General features: G+C 42.3%; 1 protein-coding gene across 1 annotated transcript; it reads left to right on the top strand.

Moving 5' to 3' along the window:
• Positions 1-3,569: 3,569 nt before the first annotated feature.
• Positions 3,570-21,776, top strand: LOC117753911 (tyrosine-protein kinase yes-like). Its single transcript, XM_034572432.1, has 12 exons — positions 3,570-4,592; positions 11,327-11,637; positions 12,804-12,903; positions 13,285-13,383; positions 13,646-13,749; positions 14,257-14,406; positions 14,930-15,085; positions 15,498-15,677; positions 16,815-16,891; positions 17,573-17,726; positions 18,675-18,806; positions 20,349-21,776. Exons 2-12 carry the CDS (start codon positions 11,340-11,342, stop codon positions 20,555-20,557), a joined length of 1,659 nt encoding a protein of 552 aa, XP_034428323.1. The 5' UTR covers positions 3,570-4,592; positions 11,327-11,339; the 3' UTR covers positions 20,558-21,776.
• Positions 21,777-21,861: the final 85 nt, after the last annotated feature.

The raw sequence follows: 21,861 nt of genomic DNA, 5'->3' as shown, positions 1-21,861 counted from the left end.
TTGGTGGAAGGATGGGACTTGGTCAAGAGAGAAATTCTTGGGAGGGGTCAACACTTTTTTGTTTTATCACATTCTGACTGATATCTATGAGTTTTTTTATTTAAGGGGACTGTTTAAAAAGGTTATGTGCTCTACTGAGTGATATTTAAGTAACAATGCATTTTATCTTAAGCTCATCATACTCTATGTTTTTAGATAAAGCCTTAATTGGAGAATTATCAAGTAACTAAAACTTTCAGATAAATGCAGTAAAATACTTCGTTCAACAATTTGGTAAAATGGAAGTAAAATGCAAATAGTAAAGTACATGTTCTTCATAATTGTGTAGTTCTACCATTGTCTGGTAGAACCTAACCTGGTAAACTGACTGGTTCCCATGCCTGGACATTAACAGTCCACTGGTTCTTCTTCGCACAGGTTAGGACCATGTGTTGAATCTTTAGTGGGTGATTCAGAGCAGTCGATCCTTTCCTGGCTCTGACGTCAGGCGGCGGTTTGCTTAGCTCAAAGAAACTCTTTACTCTGAATTCTGAAGATGCTGAGGGAGGAGGAAGAACAAGACTCTGTGATGAGAGCCCTCGTCTTGTTCTGAGGGAACACTGCCTCCATGTGGTCATGAGAAGGAAGTGCACTGTAGTGTAGCAGAAAGCTTTTCAAATACCAAGGAGCCCATGTAAACGGAATCAAGATCTGTATCTAAAGGAAAAGTGTTGTTAAATGTCACTGGACTTACAATTATTATTATTATTATTATTATTATTATTATACTGGGGAAAAAGGGATTGGCAAAAGTACTTGGGTAATGAAGTTTTTCTTATATCAAAGTTAACAATTGTGTTAATATAACTTGTTGACTTGAGCTGCAAGAACTTAATTAATTTGTGTGTTAACATATGTATAATTGAATTAATACCAAACATAAAAAATCCACTCAGAGGCACAGGCACCTTACATCATAACATAAAACACCACATGTAAATTGAAGAAAACCAAGCCTGTCATCAGATTAAGAGACAACATCAAATGTAACGACAGGAAGATAAAGTTACAGGTCTTAATGATTTTTAAATGGGTCGACTAAATGTAAATAAAAACAAGAAAAAGTTAAAAACTGACTTTTCCTTTTCTCTGACAAAAGCCTGTGTCTATGTGTGATGATTTGTTATTTTTCTCTTGTAGACACCGGACAGTGCAAAGTGGGAAATAATTAGGATTAACATAAGATAATCGTATAATAATGATCGTCTGTAGAAAATTAAAATGATGATGAGTGATTCGGCTTTGTTCGTCTCTTAATGACATTTCAAAGAAATAAGCGCTGATGTTGTCGCGGTATCAGTTTGGTCTAAATCTAATTAATGAGAGAATATAAAGCAGATAAGAATATTTATTCAGTAATCACCTGTCGCTCGACTCATCATCAAGCTTTTATAATGATTGTGGAATATTAATAAACATGCTTCTCTCTTATAAAAGCATTTTATCGCTTGTATAGTGTTAAATGAAGTGCTTGTTCCTTTTCTTTGAAACTGATCATAATCTAACATAATCCCTACAACCAGTAAATTTTAAAACTGGGTCCTGACCGTAACTCCTCAGTAATCTTGTCAGGATTATAAATGAGAGGTGAGAGATGTGTGAGTAGAGTGAAAGACAACAAGCTCCTGTTTGTTCAGATGGTTTCGCACACAGCAGCTTCCGTAAATACAAACCCTTTAATATCTTTTGCCTGGAAGAGGAATCATAACGGGGATTCCAGTGTCTGGCAGAACAGACACTGGTTTTACACTGTGATGCGACTGCCTCTTGGGGACAAGCTGTGTTTATTATCCTAAACTATTCACTAAAAACTGATATATAAAACATTCTCAGTGTATTTTTCAAGTTACACAGTGTTTTACAAGATACACTGATAAAAGCAGGTAAGAAACTGTTCAAATCAAAAGGAGCTTAATAAAAAAAGGAAAAGTAATAACATAGAACAATACAAAATAAGTAAATCAAGCAAATAAGGTCAACTAGAAAGGAGGTTACAAGAATGCCATTGTATAAAAATCTGTGTTAGAATGTGACGTAAGAAATCTAATTAGGATCAGACCATCAGAGCGTGCGTTAGAGTAAAAGCACATTTATAGAAACATGTTTTTCAAAGTGATTTGAAAGAGGATGAGGATAAGTCTGAAGTCCTCTGGGAGTTTGTTCCATAGAGTTTGTTCCTCTAACAGAAAAAGCCTGGTCACCCTCGATGCTCAGGTTATTTGGTTCTCATTTATTTATAATCATTTTTAAACCTTAACCAACTAATCATGAAAACTTAATCCTCTTGTTCCTCATTAAAATATCAAAATCAGGGAAATACTTTTTTTTTTTTTTTACAGCAAACTGACTGATGAATAACCAGCGACAGCTTTCGTGACATATCAACAGTTTTTTAATTAAACTCAGAGGATGACAGGAACATTATTCATCCCTGCAGGTGGAATTGATGAGAGTAATTAAAACTGGGTTCATATTGAATAAATAAACATTGCATTAAAAGGTTCGGCTGAAAATTGCTGTTTGCCAAGTTGGGCAGAAATTCCTGATACAGGCGGAACCATTAAAGCCAGTAAGTGATAAAACCGAGTCTGTAAAAGAGGGAACTTCTTTATTTTAATTGCAGGGAGCACACATGGGGAGGAGGTAATCACCAGAGTAATATACAGTGAGAGTCTGTCAGTGTTGACACTGGGAGTTACACTGATAACACACCAGCCACACAGATATGTTTCATTACTGAATCACATGAGTGCATTTTATAGTACTATACCTTTACATTTTAATTTCAAACCTTAGACAATTATTTATTTGATGTACATTTCATCTTCTAAAGGTAAAAACTATACAGAGAGCATGTGGAATATGACTGTAACCGTCATTTGAATACTTTGAAGAAAAGGTAATTATACCACAGATACATGACAATTGCCACTATGGCAATTTAAATTAAATATTTTATATACTTTAAATATTCATATAATGAATATTATTTATCATACTGATCTATAGTAGTCACTTTACTGCTATTGTATACTGTGTTTACTTATATTGTATTGAAGAACAAACTTATCATCATATAGTTGCTCATTTGTATATTTGTATATTTCCTTTGTAAATCTTTATAACACGCACAACTAGATTTTTGGATGTTCTCTGTTATTTTGTTGTACTAACACAATGACAAGAAAGCGCTTAAATCTTGAATCCATTAAATTGTTCACATTAGGTGGTTTAGTTATAAATATAAAGCTTAACTTGTCAGTGAAGGATTGTTGTAGTACAGGAAAAGATTAAAACTTCCTACAAATAAATAGATTTAAATGTTATTATCTTTCTATCTATAAGCTGTTTTTAAAATATAACATTATTTATAAATAAAGAAATATTTCACTGCTGTATAATGTGGATGTAAATATTGGGGCAGATTTCAGCGACAACATTAGATGAAATGTTTTGAATATTTACATCGACCTCCACCACAGTGTGGCGCTGTTGCCAACAATACCCCAAGATGCAAGATTAACTTTATTTTCCATTTTATTCCATTATAGTTGAAAATTTGTCTCTGGCTCGTACACGTCCACAAATCCCAAAACGTAACATAATAACAATTACCTTAAATATGTGTTAATACATAACGTGGTACCATATTGTGATAAATTGCATTTGTATAACACATAATCGATCAAACTCAGAAACTTGAAGAAACAATAATGTGACGTTTATTATATTATTATTATTTATTACGAATTGATTTATTTTTATATCATCTTTTGCCCAAACCCTCCAAGTGGATGCCAGTTTCTTTAAGTGATCCCCCTGATGTCCTCCCACAGATGCAGTAGCCTGATCACAACCACCAGGGGGCGTTAGAGCTCTGCACTTGCGATTGTGCAGCATGCATTGTGGGTCCTCCTATTTTTCTGCATGAGACCATCCTCCTCTGGTTCCGCTCTCCTCCTCCTCCTCTGACCCCCATCCCTCCTTTTCTTATTATCTTCTGCGGTCTTAACATCCAGCTGTGTGTGTCCAGCTGTTCCCGGATCAGCTGCGACCGGACGGATCCCCAGCTGTGCGGCTCCAGTCCCGCAGGCAGAGAGCAGGCAGAGGCAGGCAGGGTCGGCCATGTTGTTGTGTGGGGGGTGGATGCAAGTTTAGTAGTAGGAAGTGGAGGCTGCACAGAGGAGGAATACTGCAGGATCTGTTCTCCTTCCTCCTTTTTATTAGTGTCCCGTGTGGTGGCTGTGATGCAGCTGCAGGCCTCCTCTTCCTCCCCCTGCTCCTGCTCCTCTTCATCTGTCACCTCTCTGGAACAATGAGTGACTCCTGCATCAGCTCCGACCTCCTCGCACACAGCTTTGATTTAACTTCAGCCCGAAACCCCAGCGCAGACACAGCGACCTCCTCCTCCTCCTCCTCCTCCTCCGCCGCCGGATGCACGAAGTGAGGATGAAGGCGGCTCCGTCCCTGCTGGAATAACTCCGATCTCCGTGATTTCACCTGGATCCGACTCGAGGAGGGAAGGAGGAGAGAAGGACGCGGATCCTGTGAAGGTAAACGATCTCAGATTATTAGGCAGGTCTTTGTCAGATAAGGATGGGCCCGTCTGACCTGTCAGCAACAAAGAGAAGAATCTGTCTCACTGTAACACAAACCTCACTTACATTCAAAATCCAGTGTATCTAAAGGTTAAACAGAAATGTGAGTGAGAACACAGCATGTGCTCAGGGTCCCTGTGGAATCTGAGTGCAGCCATGATATCATTTAAATACTTTGAAATAGGACAAGGTCATTATACCCCAAGTACATCACAGTATGGTACTATTACATTAATTAAACATGTTTAATTGCTCATATTAGGTGGTTTGTTGGAAAGGAAAATGTTAAAAGTTGAAATTCCTGCAAATATATAGATCTAAATGTTATTATCTGCCTTTACAAATATTCTGTGTTGTATTTGAAAGTGCAGTGGACTTAAATGAGGCCCAGACAGCAGAGGAGGCATCATGTCAAATATCTAAGTCTGTGTTTGACTCATGCTGATACACAGTATTTGTGTCAGGAGGAGGAGGATGATGAGGAGGATGATGGTGAGGAGGAGGAGGAAGAGGAGGAGGTTCAGATCCTTCTTTGTGGTGCTGTCAGTTTGTCTGAACTCAAACTCACTGATGAAACTGATGATTCACGGTTTGTGTGTGTGTGATGAATTATTATTATTTTACTGTCGTTCCACTGTGAGGGCAGGACCAGGGACACGTCTGCATCACCCACACAGGGTTTTGAAGGCCGCTCTTCAGTCAACTCACTGACACTCACAGGAAAACTAATCTATCTATCTATCTGTCTATCTGTCTATCCATCTATTCATCTATCTATCTATCTATCTATTCATCCATCTATCTATCTATCTATCTATCTATCTATCTATTCATCCATCTATCTATCTATCTATCTATCTATTCATCCATCTATCTATCTATCTATCTATCTATTCATCCATCTATCTATCTATCTATCTATCTATCTATCTATTCATCCATCTATCTATCTATCTATCTATCTATCTATTCATCCATCTATCTATCTATCTATCTATTCATCCATCTATCTATCTATCTATCTATCTATCTATCTATCTATTCATCCATCTAGGTTATATTTCATTGACTTGACTCCAACTCTCACAAACTGCTGCAGAATCTCCAAATAATCTCATATTTGAGGTGAATTAGATTTCTCTTGCCACAGAAAACATCACAGTGTTTTTACACAGTCACTCTGTTACATGTTGACACTTCAAACACTCGGCCCAGTTGACAAATGGCTGATCGCAGACACACTCCGATTCCCAAAATAGCTCCCGTTCAGCCATCGCTCAGGTGCCAGTGTTCAGGCTCTCAAAAGAGTCGCTGCTCCAGAAAACCCTGTGAAGTCTGGCAGCACAATAACTCACAACCAAACGCTGTTCACCGAGGCTCAGTGAAGAGATTCTACTACACACCATCTTGTCAAGTTTAGTAAAATGAGTGGAATCATATTAAGTAGAAAATCCGACAGAGCTTTCCCCTCTGGGCTGACGCTGGTAAAGAGAGCTGAGGGACGAGGCTCCTTTCCCTCCAATAAAAACAGTCAAGAGCTCTCAAGTCTCTGCGTTCATTTCCCATTAAACACCTCCAGGCTGTGTTTACTATTTCTCAAATCAAAGTTTACAAGTCTCGTCTTGCCCTCGTCTACATGAGAGTGCTCTTGCAGCAGGACTCTACACCCGGAGCTGTGTAAATCTCATTTATGGACGTTTTCTCCTGACACGTTGAGGCTTCACATCCATCTCGTGGAATGACGTTACTCCACACCCCAATTTTTTAACTCTTTGGCATCAGAGGAATGCGGTGGATGGTGGCAGGCAGCGTCTGTTGCAGATCTGAAGCCCAGTAAAGCTCCGGAGGCCCTCCCCCGTCCAGCAGCTGTCCAACGAGACGCTGGCCAGGGTTTTCCCTTCGACCGCTGGCTGACGGATGGAGCGACTCCGCCGCCGTCGCATCCCTCAGCTCGGCTGTCTGACTCTTAGCCAAATGTCAACTTCATTAGAGTCTAGATCATCTCAACCTCAGGGGAGCGGCGGCTGTTTGATCCAGCGAGATGCTAAAAAAGACCGAATATATATTTTAGAATAATTGGCTCAGTTCATTTATAATGCAGGCTATGCTTTTTTTAAAACACGCTTTACAGCCTCACATCTAAAATAAGGATGATATGAAATACATCAGTCAGATTGCAAATGATGAACGAGATTACAGACAGTGTATAGTTCTATATAGTTTGCATCTTGCACAGGAACTTTACCTGTTTGATTCCATCAGTGTTAATAATTCATAGATAATTCGTCTCTTAAGTTCGTTTCCAGACGTGAACTCCAGAGGATGTCGGCTGAATTGGCTCCGGACTTTCTCCGGACGTTTTTTTCATCCTGAGATATTTATATAATTTTGTCATTTTTGCTTCTGTCGCTTGTTAGAAACGTCATCACCCCCCCTCCCACTCTGTGAATCCTGCAGAGGATCTCTGGCTCTGTTCTCACATCGGCTCCTCCGGACTCCCTGCGGAGTATTTACCAGGGGACCGGCTGGTGAAAGTCGGTCGAAGGTCTGGAGGCCTTCTCACACACAGCCCCTCCGGAGAATGTCTAGAGGTTCTCTGGAATTCAGTGCATGTCTGAAAGCAGCTTTAATGTTTGAGTGTGAGGAGCACATCCCAACCCCAAGTTGAGGGTTCATGCCAGGTTAGGTTAGACACCTTTTCTAGAATACTCCTTAGAAACATTGAAACATTTCTCCATGTTTGTTTTCAGCTACCAGGTGGCCTGGTTATCGTGTTTCAAGCAGGTGTCAGGACGTAGCTGTCCTGCTGAAGTGTCCTTGAGCAAGGCCCTGAACCCCCCCAGCAGCCAGTTCTACAGTAGCATACAGAGCAGTCTGACCTTCCTGGAAGAGGAATACTAAACGGAGATAGTCTGATACCCTGAAACCAAAGAGATAGAAATTATTTTCAAGGCCTTTATTTCAGTTTCCATGAATAAATATGTCCCACACACAGAAGGAACGAATGCACATCTTTGTTTTTAAGATTTCACAGTCGAGCTGGTTGAAAAATGGGAAACGTTTGCCTTCAGCGGATCGTTTCAGTCTGCACCAATTTACAAAGCTGTGATTGACAAGTCGCCTCATCCTCATTTCGTCTCTATATCTGCAGACAGCAGCACCGCGTCGTTTCCAAATTAGATTCAGGACGGACCTTCTGTATACTGTACGTGTGTGTTTGTGTTTTGTGTGTCTGTAAACTTCCTCCTCTCAACCCTTCACCTTCCTCCCTCATTGTGTCTCCATAGCTCTCGCTCGTGTAGCTGGGAGCTCTCTGGTGTTTCCGTGCCGTTGTAGGTCACGTCGTCTTCCTCGGGGCAGTGGATGGGATGTTGTCAGCCATTACAATAAGTTGCTATAAATAGCGAGCGACGGCAGATTTTTCCTTCTGGTGCTGTGTGTTGTTCAGGGATGATCTTTTAGAGAGTCTCTTAAACATTTGGATTCAGTGCAGTCGTGGTGTTTCTGCGGCCTGATGTGAGTTTCACGTCTTCTCGGGTTGTTGCTTTCTCACTTCTGCGTCTCATCTGCTCTGTAGACGACGCCCATGGTGTCATTTTGCGATGTCCGGCTGATTAAACCAACACGGTGTTGATAGACGGCTAGCTGAGCTGATTCAGAGGCTCAGGACAAAGCCAGTCATCAGTGTCTCATCACCGCCAAGGGTCCTCGACAGCTGATCTAGTGTTTGTGCTTTTCACATGAAGGTCACTTCACGCTGCGCAGTTGGAGTCCGAGGTCGACGACGTTACAGCTCCAGGTCCTGATGGTCGCTCCTTTTTATTTGCTCTCTGTTATTATCCTCTTAAATTCTGTAAATCCTCCCAGTAGTTTAAGCTGGCACGTCTGCCTCATCATCACCACCCACCACCCCCCCATCCCTCATTCAACCAACCTGCTGTCTCTTTTTATTTCTTACTCTATATGACGTCAATCTAAATCTTTTTCTTTATGCCACTGGTGGAGATTTTATCTGATTTATTATTTTTGCTCTGCAGTGCTTCACTTATCACGTTGGATTTAGTGGTATAAAAAGTATAATTTAATTTAATCAGAGAAAATGTATTTAATCTTTGCTGTAGTTCTTTTTTTAGCTCAGCCCTCAGTGAAGATGGTGGACCATGTATCATATGTATTTTTATGTGGGTAGACAGGGAACACCAGCATGTGTCTACTACAGTAAATGACTAAAGAATTAAATATCACTTTTAAACATCTTACACACAAAACAAAATATAACCATCCATCAGCTTTGTAGCTGTTGTAATTGCTAACATCAGTATAGTGCAGTGTGTTCACCATTCTAGTTTTGTGTGTTAGCAAGTTAATTAGCACTAAACACAAATTACAGCAACTCACAACTGTCAATAGTTTTTGTACATATTTGATCTTAAATAAAAAACTGTTCACACGTCTTTTAAAAGAAAATTTAAAGATTTCTCTTTACTTCCGCCTTTATCTAGATCTTGCACTTGCCTGCACTCCTGCGCTTTTATAATTTGTATAACTTTCTTTCATTTCTCTTAATATTAAAACATTGTGTAGTATTGTTTACTTTATATTCTTACTTTATAAATAGGCAGCCTTCTTGCTTATAATAAATAAAGTGGCTCGTAAAGTTGTGCTTTATTTCGTCAGCAATAGATTTGAGTTCTCTGAAAAAGCTCCATAATTTCAACTCAGTGTTTTTGCATTTATGATCATTTTAGACGAGTGATGTCACTTTCAAGAAATGCCTGATGTCTCAGTTTTGGACGGGAAAATCGTCTTCAGTTGAAAGTGCAAGTATTCCTGGGACAGCGGCCAGTGTTTTACGGTGTGGTAAGTTCACTGCTGACCCGACGAGCCAGACTCTCATCTGTCTGATGATGAAACGCGAGCCAGCCATCGTTGACCAAGCTGCTGAGCGAGGCCGTCTTCTTCTCCCCCTTCTTTCCAACATTCTCAAAAACATTGGCTCCACATCTAACGTCTGACATGGGATTTACTGGCGAGTTCCTTTTGGAGCAATTTTTTTTAAAGAAATCTGTTTTATTTTGACACATCTTCAGTGACGGATCACCTCATAAAACGGCTTTGAGTATACGACCAGTGCCCGGCACGAGCTGCAACCTGCAGCTCGACCGCTTGTACCGTTTTATTTGAGCAAAGTGTTCTGAATCTTTGGAAAGCCTCTGTGGTTTGCCCTCATTCTCTTGATTTCCTTGGCAGTTCCGCGGGAGAACTCGATGAACTCTCGATTACGCCCCTCTCTCTCTCCCCTCCCACCTCCAACATCAAGGCCGCTGTTCCAAAATCAGTGAAAGATGTATTACAGCTCCAGCAGCTCGTCTATTCTTCAACCGACGTGTGATTGTAACCCTGTAACGGCTGCCTTTTGTCACGCCTGTCACCAGCTGTGCCACAATGCTGCTCAGTAGCACCGAGTTTTGGCCTGTTTCAACATCTTCTCTCCTCTGAAGGAAAAACACACAAGTCTTGTCATGTGTCAGCGGCAATTAACCGAGTCCAACTTCCTGGAGTCGCGGCTGATTTTAATGAATGAGACCATTCTGATCTAGTTGGGCTCAGACGTCTTCACGAGCGTGTCTGATTGTCTCCACATTTTCCAGACTTTCACCTCGCAGCGGAATGCCTCAGCGACTCCAGCGAACTCATGTTAGAGGAAAGAAATGACAACCACGCGGACGGAGACAACACGGTGTTTTAAATCTTAAAAGCTGAGATCTGGATGTGTTATGAGACACTGGGCCCCTGGGCGCAGACACACAAAAGGCCCCTAAGCCACCTAAAGTACAAACTACAGCAAACAATGCAGCCATAGTGTTTGCTGTCTTTTTGCGTCTGTTCGTAGTTGTTTTGAGTCTTTTTTTTAAAAATCTTTTGGTCGTTTTGCATCTGTTTGGACATTCTGTTATTGTTTTGTGTCTCTTTATAGTTGTATTATTTATTACTGCAGTTATGTAGAGTATCTTTGCAGTTTTGAGCGTGTTCATGGTTGTTTTTAGTCTTTGCGTGATCATTTTAAAAAGCCTGTGGCCCAGGGGCCCCCTGACCCCTTTAACCACTGGACCTATGCCTAGTAGGCCCATGTAGGGGGCCCCAAAAAGGGATGTTTGATTTACAATGAGGCAAAAGATGTGGTACACAGCACTATTACTGGAGAGACTTCCTTTTCTTCTCCATGTCACGGTGGAATAGCCTCAGATTGGCTTTGACCTGTCACTTGTATGTACGAATTAAGAAATCTCTTCATAGAACAATGGTTTAATAGATCGTGAAAATATAAACGGATAATCAGCTTTTTCAGCATACCTCAAAACATGCGCACAATTTAATCTACATGGCCACGTTTGACTGGTGAGAGACTGAAAGCGGCTTTAGCCTTTACCCATATGTCCCAGTTAGCACATGGCTTACAGTCTTAGCGCTCGCAACAACAACAACAAAGTGATTCACATGATAATATCATTAAATTTTCATTTCATGACTCATGCTCCAGAGCCTTATGTTGCAGTCATTAATCCTGCGCCTCCCTTGGCCTGTCACTTCACTTTGCATCATAAAGGCGAGGGATGAGTGGGATGCTGTTTTTATCTTCTTCAATCTGCTTGCATTAAAATCCAGGGCTTTGTGTTCCCTCTGTCCAGGAAGGGCAAGACGATGGGCTGCGTTAAAAGCAAAGAGGACAAAGGACCCGCGATGAAGTATCAGCCGGACAATTCTCTGGTGTCGGACCCCAACACCGCTGCCACCACGCCTCACATAGGTCACTACGGGCCGGATCCCACCCAGCTGCAGCAGAATCAGCCTCCCACATCCACGTCTGGCTCCGGCGCTGCGAATTTTAACCACACCCTCACACCGTTTGGTGGATCCTCATCTGCCATCACTCCCTTCGGGGGGATGTCGTCTTCCTTCTCTGGTCCCGTGTCCAATTCCTTCTCTGGTGGTGTTCCCAGTGAGTAGTGTTTTATTTGAATGGAACTGCTTCAGTGAATTTCTTCAAATTTGGCACAAACATGAACTGATTTGGCTGTGGAGGTCAAAGGTTATGGTCATTGTGACCTCACGTCCGGGCCATTATTGTGAAAGGGATGCGGAAACACCTTGAGAGAATTTCACATCTGGTACAAATGTCCACTTGGATTTAAGGATGAACTGATAACAATCTGGACGTGGATGTAAACTGCAGCTTGACTTAATTCTACTTTATTCTTTACAGTGAAATCAATGGAAATCAATGGCCTCCTGAAGGGCAGGAAATTCACATTAATAATTTAATTTCTCAATATGCTGAGACATTATTCAGCATTAAGTTAAATGATTTGTGTTAAATCAGTTAAATGCAAACACACTGAACGTCAGTTTGCTAATCTGACATGTGGACGTCGCGGCTAATGCCACAGTCGTCGTTATTTCCACCGGCGTTGCTTTTGTCAGCTCCAACACGGGAGCTGCTATCAGCGGTGATCAACGTGTCTGAGCAGTTTACAGCGATCCTGATCAGACCCAGATTGAACCCTCCTGTTTAGGTGGGATTTAGGCTGTAATCCTCCTCCACGATGGATTATCTGCTCTCAGGGGGGAGTGAAGGTGGCACTGCCATGGTATTTGCTTTCTGCAGGAGATAATTGGATTAGTGTTGACAGCATTGTTGTCAGTGGTGGGTATATGAATGTCATCTGTCCAGGGCATGTGGCCGCACAGTCGGCAGAACGGGCCCGGGACAGAAAGATTAGTCGATTTACACTGTGATTTATTATGTATTGTTGTGTTTGATTTGAGCTTTCGTGCAAATAAGTCACTTTATACTTAAGTTCACCTGATAGGATGTAGATTATGAAAGTGAGGGAGATGATCCTGACTTCTCTTTGTCATTGCTCGTCTCTGCAGAGTCTGAGTCAGAGTCGTATTTCCTCGCAGGAGACGCACTCACGTAATAAAACAAGAGCTGGAGAAAATCGATACACTATCAGCTCTCAGACCTCGGCGAGACAGATTTATGTCCTTAAATTGGCCATTAAACAGGCACACAGGCAAACAAACCTGCTGCTGCACCTGCATCATTGTCTGCTAATGCGTGCGTGCACTTGATTTCATCATCCGTGTCTTCGTGGTTTTCAGGTGGCGTTACGTTCTTTGTGGCCTTGTACGACTACGAAGCCAGAACGACGGATGATCTCACGTTCAAAAAGGGAGACCGCTTCCAGATCATCAACAACACGTAAGAATCTCTCTTGTGGCCATTTTTGCCGAATATGTGTCATATGTGTTTTCATGAATGTGAGAATCACCACGTGTTTCCTTCGCTTTAGCAGGGATGTCGCCTGAGGTTGTATCATTGTAATGTAAAGTCGATGGTGGGCTGTAGAAACTAATTTTAAAGACATAGCAGAATAACGGTTCAAACTGCTTCCATAATCCACAAAGCTGTATAAAGTGCGTATCATTTTACACATGGCTCAACCATAAAATATTAACTGTTAACCATCATTTACCGATATTCATCCGCTGTATCAACCATGAAAGTTGTTATGTAAGTACCAGACGTTGGTTGATTGTTACACGAAGAGTCGTTCATCTCTCCTCTGTCGTTGTCCTGCAGAGAGGGAGACTGGTGGGAGGCTCGCTCCATCAACACGGGGAAGAACGGCTACATCCCGAGCAATTATGTGGCCCCTGCCGACTCCATCCAGGCTGAAGAGTAAGGCCTCGTTGCTGCTTCTTATAACCTTGTTACTCCATTTACGGCCACTGCACTGGGAGACTAAATGACACTAGCATGATCTCATCTCACATGGCTTGCATCAGAGCACACAGCCCCGACATTAACAGCTTCACAACCTGGGAGAAGCCTCGTAATGTGATTTCGATGCTCTCCGCCAGGACAGTTAGTTAATGTGTCACTGATTTTCAACAGAAAGCTCCTCAGTCCACAGCTGCCTTTCTCTCGTGTATTTTTACAGGTGGTATTTTGGTAAAATGGGACGCAAAGACGCGGAGAGGCTGCTGCTGAACACAGGGAACCATCAAGGAACTTTCCTGGTACGAGAAAGTGAAACTACTAAAGGTGATGACTCCTCCTTTGTTAAGTTGTTTTCTCTCATCCTGAAGTATAAGTCCTGATGTTAGCCTGTTAGCAGTCTGAGCTCTGTGAGGCTCCGATGGACACGAACAGGTCTGTTTCTTTGATTAAAAATCAAAGGTTGCACAGCGTGTACTGAACCTAAATAAGGAAGGGGACTACAGTTCCAACCAAATATACAATATCTTGCAAAGAAAACTGGGGATTGTGTTGCTAGAACAGCTACGGCTTCTCCATAGTGTACAACTTATACAAGCTGACGTTGCTATGGATAAACTGTAGCTGCAACCAACCAACCCAAACAACCAATCAATCAATCAACCACTCTGGGACAGACAAGATACTCCCTTGTTTCTGTGTCAAATACATGTTATTAATAAAAGAAACTTGGGAATTTACTGTTTACTCTAAACGTCCAGTCTTAATGTAGCACAGTTGAATCACTGACACTCGTGTTTAGAGGATAAAGGACATTTCTCTTCTCTCCCTCAGGCGCTTATTCTCTCTCTATACGAGACTGGGACGAAGCCAAAGGAGACAACGTAAAACACTACAAGATCCGCAAGCTCGACAACGGGGGATACTACATCACCACACGGGCCCAGTTTGACACGCTGCAGAAGCTTGTCAAACACTACACAGGTACGTGGTGTGCAGAGCTTCTCGCTCACGCTCGATTTCCTCTCTTCTCTCATTCATTATTTATCACAGTCTTTCATCGCACCTCCAGGAATTGTCCTGAAAATTACCCACAGTCACACCATGCAGTTTGCTGCGCTTCCAACAATGGCGCCCCAGAGTGTCACCAAGGGAGATGAATAGCTTTTCATTTTAATAACAATTGATGATGCGTTTACGATTTTCAGCCTCCCACCTCCCGCCTTTGGCCCGGGGAGCTTTGAGGTTAAATCGCTGTGATCCCACTTCATTTCAGAGTGGCTCTGGAGAGGGTTTGGGTGTGTTAAAAACTTAATCTCATTTATTTTTCATCACAGTTAGTGTAAGGGCGTCGAAATGCATCAACATCAAATGGAATGAATCTAGCATGAAAAAGGGACCGGCTTTGAAATGCTGGTTCAGAGGCTCGTGGGTGTGTATATATGTGTGTGTGGCGCCGCTGGGTGTAATGTAACGTTTTTCATCTCCGTGTCTCACTTCGTCACAGAGCACGCCGACGGGCTCTGCCACAAGCTGACCACGGTCTGCCCCACGGTCAAGCCTCAGACGCAGGGGCTGGCGAAAGACGCCTGGGAGATTCCCCGGGAGTCCCTGCGGCTGGAACTCAAACTGGGCCAGGGCTGCTTTGGAGAGGTCTGGATGGGTAAGAACGAGACACATGTTCACAAAGTGCTTATCCAACATCATAGATTTCTTTTATTATTCACTGGTGTTAAGATGATGGGGGAAAACCCAGAATCAGACACCGTGTGCATGAATCAAACAAACTCTGAAGCTTATATTTGTCCTGTCTATTTCGGTCCAAACTGGAGAATTGTCCACTTCCTGCAGCGGCTTCCTCTGTTTATCTCCAGCCATCGTCTCAGCTGCAGCCAAATTTATCTGTTCCTCGTTGAACTGCGTCATCCCAGGGATGTTTTTTACGAGACGTTCGCACATGGCAGCACACGTCTGTGCAATTACAAGAGCTAATTGATGATATTGTCTCGCTCCCAGACCATTAACAACGCTGATTACCCCTGTGATCTGTGGGCTCTTTCCTCTCCCTGCTGCAGGCACGTGGAATGGCACCACCAAGGTGGCCATAAAGACGCTGAAGCCGGGAACCATGTCGCCCGAGGCTTTCCTCCAAGAGGCTCAGATCATGAAGAAGCTCAGACACGACAAGCTGGTGCCTCTCTACGCGGTGGTGTCGGAGGAGCCCATCTACATCGTCACAGAGTACATGGCCAAAGGTGAACACACATGCCTGAAAGAAATCCAATTTAAAAAAAAGCTGCAGACTGGTTTATTTGATTTGTTATTTTCTAAGAATCTCTTTTCCTGGAGAAAATCTAAACTCAGCTGTTTCCTGTTAAGCTGTGAACCACTGAAAGTTTGGTTCTGCACATTTTCCGGAGTTTCACATGTGTAAAAACAGGTCAGTTGCGTTCACAGCAGCATGAACATTTGGGATATTTCGATTGTTTTAGCTTTGCGTCTCTCGCATGTTAGAAACGTCACCAACACGGCCACTTGCACGCTGTGACATACTCTCGCTGTATTCCCACGTGGGGTCACGCTGACATTTTACCAGGGGGCTGACAGGAAAAGTTCCCCGTAGAATGTTCGAAGCCACTGACTCGGACATTTTGCGTTGTCACATGACAGCCCCTCCGGAAAAGCAGCTTTACATGAAACTGGTGAGGTCTATTTTTACAGAAAGGCATAACAACATCAAGCAACTGAACCCGTGGAACTTTCCGCAGTGATGTCAGATACAGCGCGTGCTCATCTCCTAAAGGCAAAAAATTTAAATTTGATGGACGTTTTTAATTAATATGCTGCACACATTGAAGGTCCCTCAACGTCCCCTGTGGTTCCTCAAGGCCTGAATCCGCGATGGTTAATTGAAAACTGCAGCAGTAGTTTTCATGTGGGAGGAATTTCTTCAGCTGCAATGCGTGCTTTTCTCTTCTTCAGGGTTTTATGAGTAATTAGATTTATGTGTGTGTGTAAATGTTAACTCTATGACATATGACTCTGCGTGTGTGTGTGTGAGAGAGAGATTGCATGTCTAAGTGCCTGCAGTTTGTTGATCCACTCTATGTTGTGAGCTCACAGAGCAACTGCTGTTCTGTTTTCCACATTTCCTCCACTGTTTGTGCAGAAAACTATTTTCCACACTGAATGAGAAATATTGACTATAAATCAGAGTCAAGCTCAATTTAATATTCCGCTTAAAACCCTAAGCAGGTGTGATAAGGATCCAGGGAAATATTGAAATATTTAACATTTCATATCGCAGCATATTGTTATGCAGCTCACGCACAGTTCACTCCTCATCATGGGTCAATCGCATTTATGACTTCTCTCTTTTCCTGTTTTCACAGGAAGCCTGCTCGACTTCCTCAAAGAGGGTGATGGAAAATTCCTGAAGCTCGTCCTGCTGGTGGACATGGCTGCAAAGGTGAGACGAACAAAACACACCAGCATTTTTATGCTTCCACGCCGGCAACACATTCTCCATCAATCCGTCCATCGGATTCTTGATATGACAAAATATCTCAAGAGGGGAGTTTCACGAGGGTCGCTGTGACCTCAGAAAGCAAATGTTTCGCCTTGTGAACACGATATCTCAGGAACGCCTCGAGGGGATTTCTTCAAATTTGGTACAAACGTTCACTTGCACTCAAAGATGAACTGATTAGAATTTGTTGGTCTAAAGTCAAGGTCACTTTGGAACGACTCACGAACGCCTTCAGGGAATTTCTTCACATTTTGCCCAGTTGTCACTTGAGCCCAAAGAGGAAGTGATTAGATTTCAGTGGTCGTGGTTACCTCATATAAGGTCGACTGAAACTGCACTGGCTGAGTCCTTCAACCACAGTTTGGTTTCACGAGTGCACAATTTGTGTGGAGTTCATTCACTCTGTTAAGTTTAGAGTTCTATTTTAAGCCTCAGGTTTTAAAAAAAGAACAATAGCCTCAGGCGAGCATGTGTTCCTCTCCCAGATTTGGCCCAGTTTGTGTTCGTTCTTTGACTTTTACGCTTCTTTTTATGTCTTAGAAAAAAGGGGGCTTGATGTTCAGAGTGTGAGAAGCTAAAAATGATTTGGTCCTGAAACGCTGTCTAACCGTTTGTTCTTAGATCGCTGACGGCATGGCTTTCATCGAGAGGATGAACTACATCCACAGGGACCTGCGCGCCGCCAACATCCTCGTGGGCGACAACCTGGCGTGCAAGATCGCCGACTTCGGCCTGGCCAGGTTGATAGAGGACAACGAGTACACAGCCAGGCAAGGTTGGTACTCACACACTCACACACTCACACACTCCCACAGAGTCACGGGTAAACGAGGGGTCAAGGTAGAAATGGACCGAGCGGCGACCTCACAGCGAGGAAGATTCCCTGTTGTCTCCTATCACGGTGTATTAAGGTTAATGGAGGAAACCAGATGTTCCTGATTCCTCTCATTAGTTGCACTTTTAACACGCTGGGCGAAGTGTCCGCTGCTTAAAGGGCTGCGTAAAAACACCAATTGAGACGCATTTTTCTGAATCGACTGTAAACACGTCCAAAAACATTCAAAATAAGTCCAGATTTGAAATATCCAAAGTCTTAATATTGTCATATTCTGAATATTATTATTAATATAAAGTTGAACATGTTTTCCATCTTAGCTCGGCGTGTTCGCCTCAGTCACTCAGCAGCTGTTCCATAAAGATTATTTATGATCCCAACATAGACGCAGGGAGAGTAAATTAAATGTCTGTCAGTATTTACTCCGACAACTCAGATGGGGTTTCCATAGCAACAAAACGTTCAGCTGAAACTGAAAAGTTGAATTTGAAAATGGGACTTAAACGTTTTCTTTTTTAGAAATAATGTCCCTGCGACATAAGTTGGAATCATAAAGAGGTTAACATAAAACGACTGCTTATATCAGAACAAGAAAGGCTGTGGCAGAAAAACCTCTTGAAGTTGAGCAGGTTTTATTGCTCATTAATTAAACTCAGTTCCTTTTTAAGAGAAATTATCTCAAAGTTGTTGCTTTAGATTCATTAAGACTTTTGTGTGAAGTGTGTATAAACCAGAATGATGGACTCATCAGTGAAACTCTTCATCATGTAGCTGCGGCTCATGCGGCCTTTGTGGTTTCCTCTAAATTAAACCAGAAGTGAGCACATGCGCCCTCTAGTGGGGGATCACCTGACCTCTTTCCTCTCCCCCACACACACACACACACAGGAGCCAAATTCCCTATTAAATGGACGGCCCCTGAGGCTGCGCTGTACGGACGCTTCACCATCAAGTCAGACGTCTGGTCCTTCGGCATCTTACTCACCGAGCTTGTCACCAAAGGCAGAGTTCCCTACCCAGGTAAAAACACACACTTACACCCACACACACACACAAAATGATACCCTGTGCCGGGAAATCACGGCATCAGAGGGCGGTGAATCACAGCCGTGGTTATCTGGTTTCAGTCCGTCAGCAGACGTCAAGCTTGCGTGTTTGTTAATGTCAGAGGATGAAGTAAAGCTCACTGACATTGTCTGCGCTGGTTGTTTATGCCTCTGCAGGGGTAACACTGACATCCACACACTAATACCCTCTCTCACACACACACACACACACACACACACACACACACACACACACACACACACACACACACACACACACACACACACACACACACACTTTGAGATTAGATGAGACCATCTGGTGGGGGAACGATCAGGAGATTGAACACCACTCTTTTTTTTTTATAACCATCTGCCAGACTGACTCGGCCCCGGGCAGCAGTGCCTGCAGTGTTCTGCACTACTTTCACACAGCTCGACTCCATATCTGAGACCATTAGTAGATTAGTCCACTGGCAGCAAGTAATGACAACAATGTTTATAATTGATTAAAGGAATATAGTATAAAGAATTAGCATTAATACATGATATAAGGAGGGAAACAGAACGACTGGCTCCATCAGCATCTATAAAGCTCACTCATTTGTACATTATATTTGTTATATTATATAATATGTTTAGTTTGTTTAATCACATTAAAACGTAACTGTAAAAACTACAATTTGTGTGTTTACAGTGTTTTTATATGCTTCACTACTACAGTTTAATCAGTTTAACAGATATAACACGTCATGTACACAGACTGTATATAAAGATGGATGACACGTCTCCGCTTCCTCCCACTGTCCTGAAATGAAGCTAAACTAACCCAGATGCAAACGCTGTCATCTCGCACATTTGGAGCCAGAGTCTGTGCAGCAGTGATCGGGGGATGGAGTCAGTCTCAGCTGTCAATCATGACGTACCCCCCCCGTTTTTATAGCATCAAATAAATAATTAAAATCAAACTTTCACTTTTTAGGTTGGTCCATGTCCCATCTGTTAACATGGAGGATTTATGATTTATGAGCTACACTGCAGGGGGAGAATCAAGAAGTTTTGGCTTCACTTTTGGGAACATGTCATCCATCTTTATATCCAGTCTGTGGTTGTGTACATTTGTGTTTCACCACTGGAAAGAGCCAGGCTAGCTGTTTCCCTCTGTTTCCAGTCATTATGCTAAGCTAAGCTAAGCTAACATCCCCTTGTCTATAGCTTCATATTTAGTCTTCAGAGATTGGTGTTAATCTTCTCATCTAATTCTCAGCAGGATAGCAAATAACAATTAAGCGAGACAAAAAACAGCTCTTTGCTGGTTTGAGCCTCTTACATGTGGGAAATCTCCACTTTAATCTTTTTGCACATCATTGAAAACTCAAAGTCTTTGGGTTTAGACGACAGAAAGGATTGTGTTTAGGCCTTTGTGTTTGCGATAGTGAGGATTTTAATTGTGCACTCCGGAAAACATATTCAATCAATCAATTTAAAATATTCCTCTGTCCCCTCTCTCCCTCAGGTATGGTGAACCGGGAGGTGCTGGAGCAGGTGGAGCGGGGCTACCGCATGCCCTGCCCCCAGGGGTGCCCCGAGTCGCTGCACGAGTTGATGAAGGTCTGCTGGAAGAAGGACCCGGACGAGAGGCCCACGTTCGAGTACCTGCAGTCGTTCCTGGAGGATTATTTCACCGCCACGGAGCCACAGTATCAGCCGGGGGAGAACCTATAGCCTGGGAGTGGACACTTCTGACTCTGATAAGAAGTCGACTGGAAAGCGGGATGATCAGTCGCACCAACCACTACTCCACTGCTCCACCTTCTCCTTCTTTTTTAAATCCTGCGCCCAAACATTTTTCATATTTTGTTTTCAGCCGTGGTACTCGGGTCTTGGGGAATTTTGGATTTTCCATGCAGATTTATTCATCGTGTATGAAATGGACAAACATCTCCATCAGCTTTGTTTTACATATATACGCAGCTCATGAATACAGGTATGTTTCGCTGTGAAATAAGCTGTGATAATGCCTCATAAAAAAAACATATTATTGAGAGTAATGCGGCTTTCGGATTTTTTTTTACTCCATTTTCCTCCAAATTACAGCCCCTGTGGTGGATTAGTTCACGAAGCATTAAGTCGATTAATTATTGACGGGGATCATATGTATGAGAAGCTCTCCGGGGAGTCGATGGTCATTATCACAGACCATTTGACAGCGATTATTTAAAAAGCCAATTCCACACAGCTGAACTTTATCTATATTTCATTCATTACAGTGCAATTTCCTTTTTTATTTTAATGCCCAGAGGAAGACGGACTCCTTCTATCCTCTCTGGGATTCTACTATTTTTATTTTTTAATGTCATGTTCCCTTAAGAGTTGATCATATCATGTGGACATGTTTTTATAGCTTCATTTGAAGTTTTTCCCCTTAAATGTCCATCATCATCATCATCATCATCCATCATCATCATCATCATCATCATCATCGTGCAGAAACACTTTTTGTTGTTGTATAATCTCGCTGTGACGACCACAGGGACCCGCTTACATAAGAACAGTCTGTAAAATGTGTCACCGGGTTCGGGATTTACGGCAGAATAACAGTTGAACAGTAATGAAACTCGTGGACTTTCGTTCACATGTGAAAGCAGCCGAGCACGTTGGAGGATTTCACCGACTACGGAACTGCTTCTTTTTTTTGTGTAGGTGACGAACATGAAAACAAAACAAAAAAACTCCAAATAAGCTGGAAACAGACGTTTTATTTTCTACAATGTGATGCTGAAGAACTTTTCACGTATCCTGCAGAAACGATTTGTACGACAGTGATGGGGTTTTTCTAATATAGTGATTTTCTCTTTGCATTTTGCTCCTGTATTTACTCATCAGGACAGTATTATGATAGAATAATGACAACTGAGCTTGTACAAAAGGGCTTTGTATATTATAAAACTCCTCATTTTATATTATCGTTATGATTATTAATATTAATATTAATAAAAAAGAAATAAGATTGTGTATTATATCAGGGA

Source organism: Hippoglossus hippoglossus, chromosome 20 (genome assembly GCF_009819705.1).
Source record: "Hippoglossus hippoglossus isolate fHipHip1 chromosome 20, fHipHip1.pri, whole genome shotgun sequence".
Lineage (NCBI taxonomy): Eukaryota > Metazoa > Chordata > Actinopteri > Pleuronectiformes > Pleuronectidae > Hippoglossus > Hippoglossus hippoglossus.
Note: the sequence above shows the minus strand (reverse complement) of the source record. Positions and strands in the feature narration are given on the sequence as shown.

Bases quoted from the DNA above. Each gene is read 5' to 3' on its own strand.
- LOC117753911 (XM_034572432.1), top strand. From the start codon at position 11,340: ATGGGCTGCGTTAAAAGCAAAGAGGACAAAGGACCCGCGATGAAGTAT. The intron at 12,904-13,284 runs GTAAGAATCTCT...GTTGTCCTGCAG, and splicing joins TTCCAGATCATCAACAACAC to AGAGGGAGACTGGTGGGAGG. The intron at 13,750-14,256 runs GTGATGACTCCT...TCTCTCCCTCAG, and splicing joins AGAAAGTGAAACTACTAAAG to GCGCTTATTCTCTCTCTATA.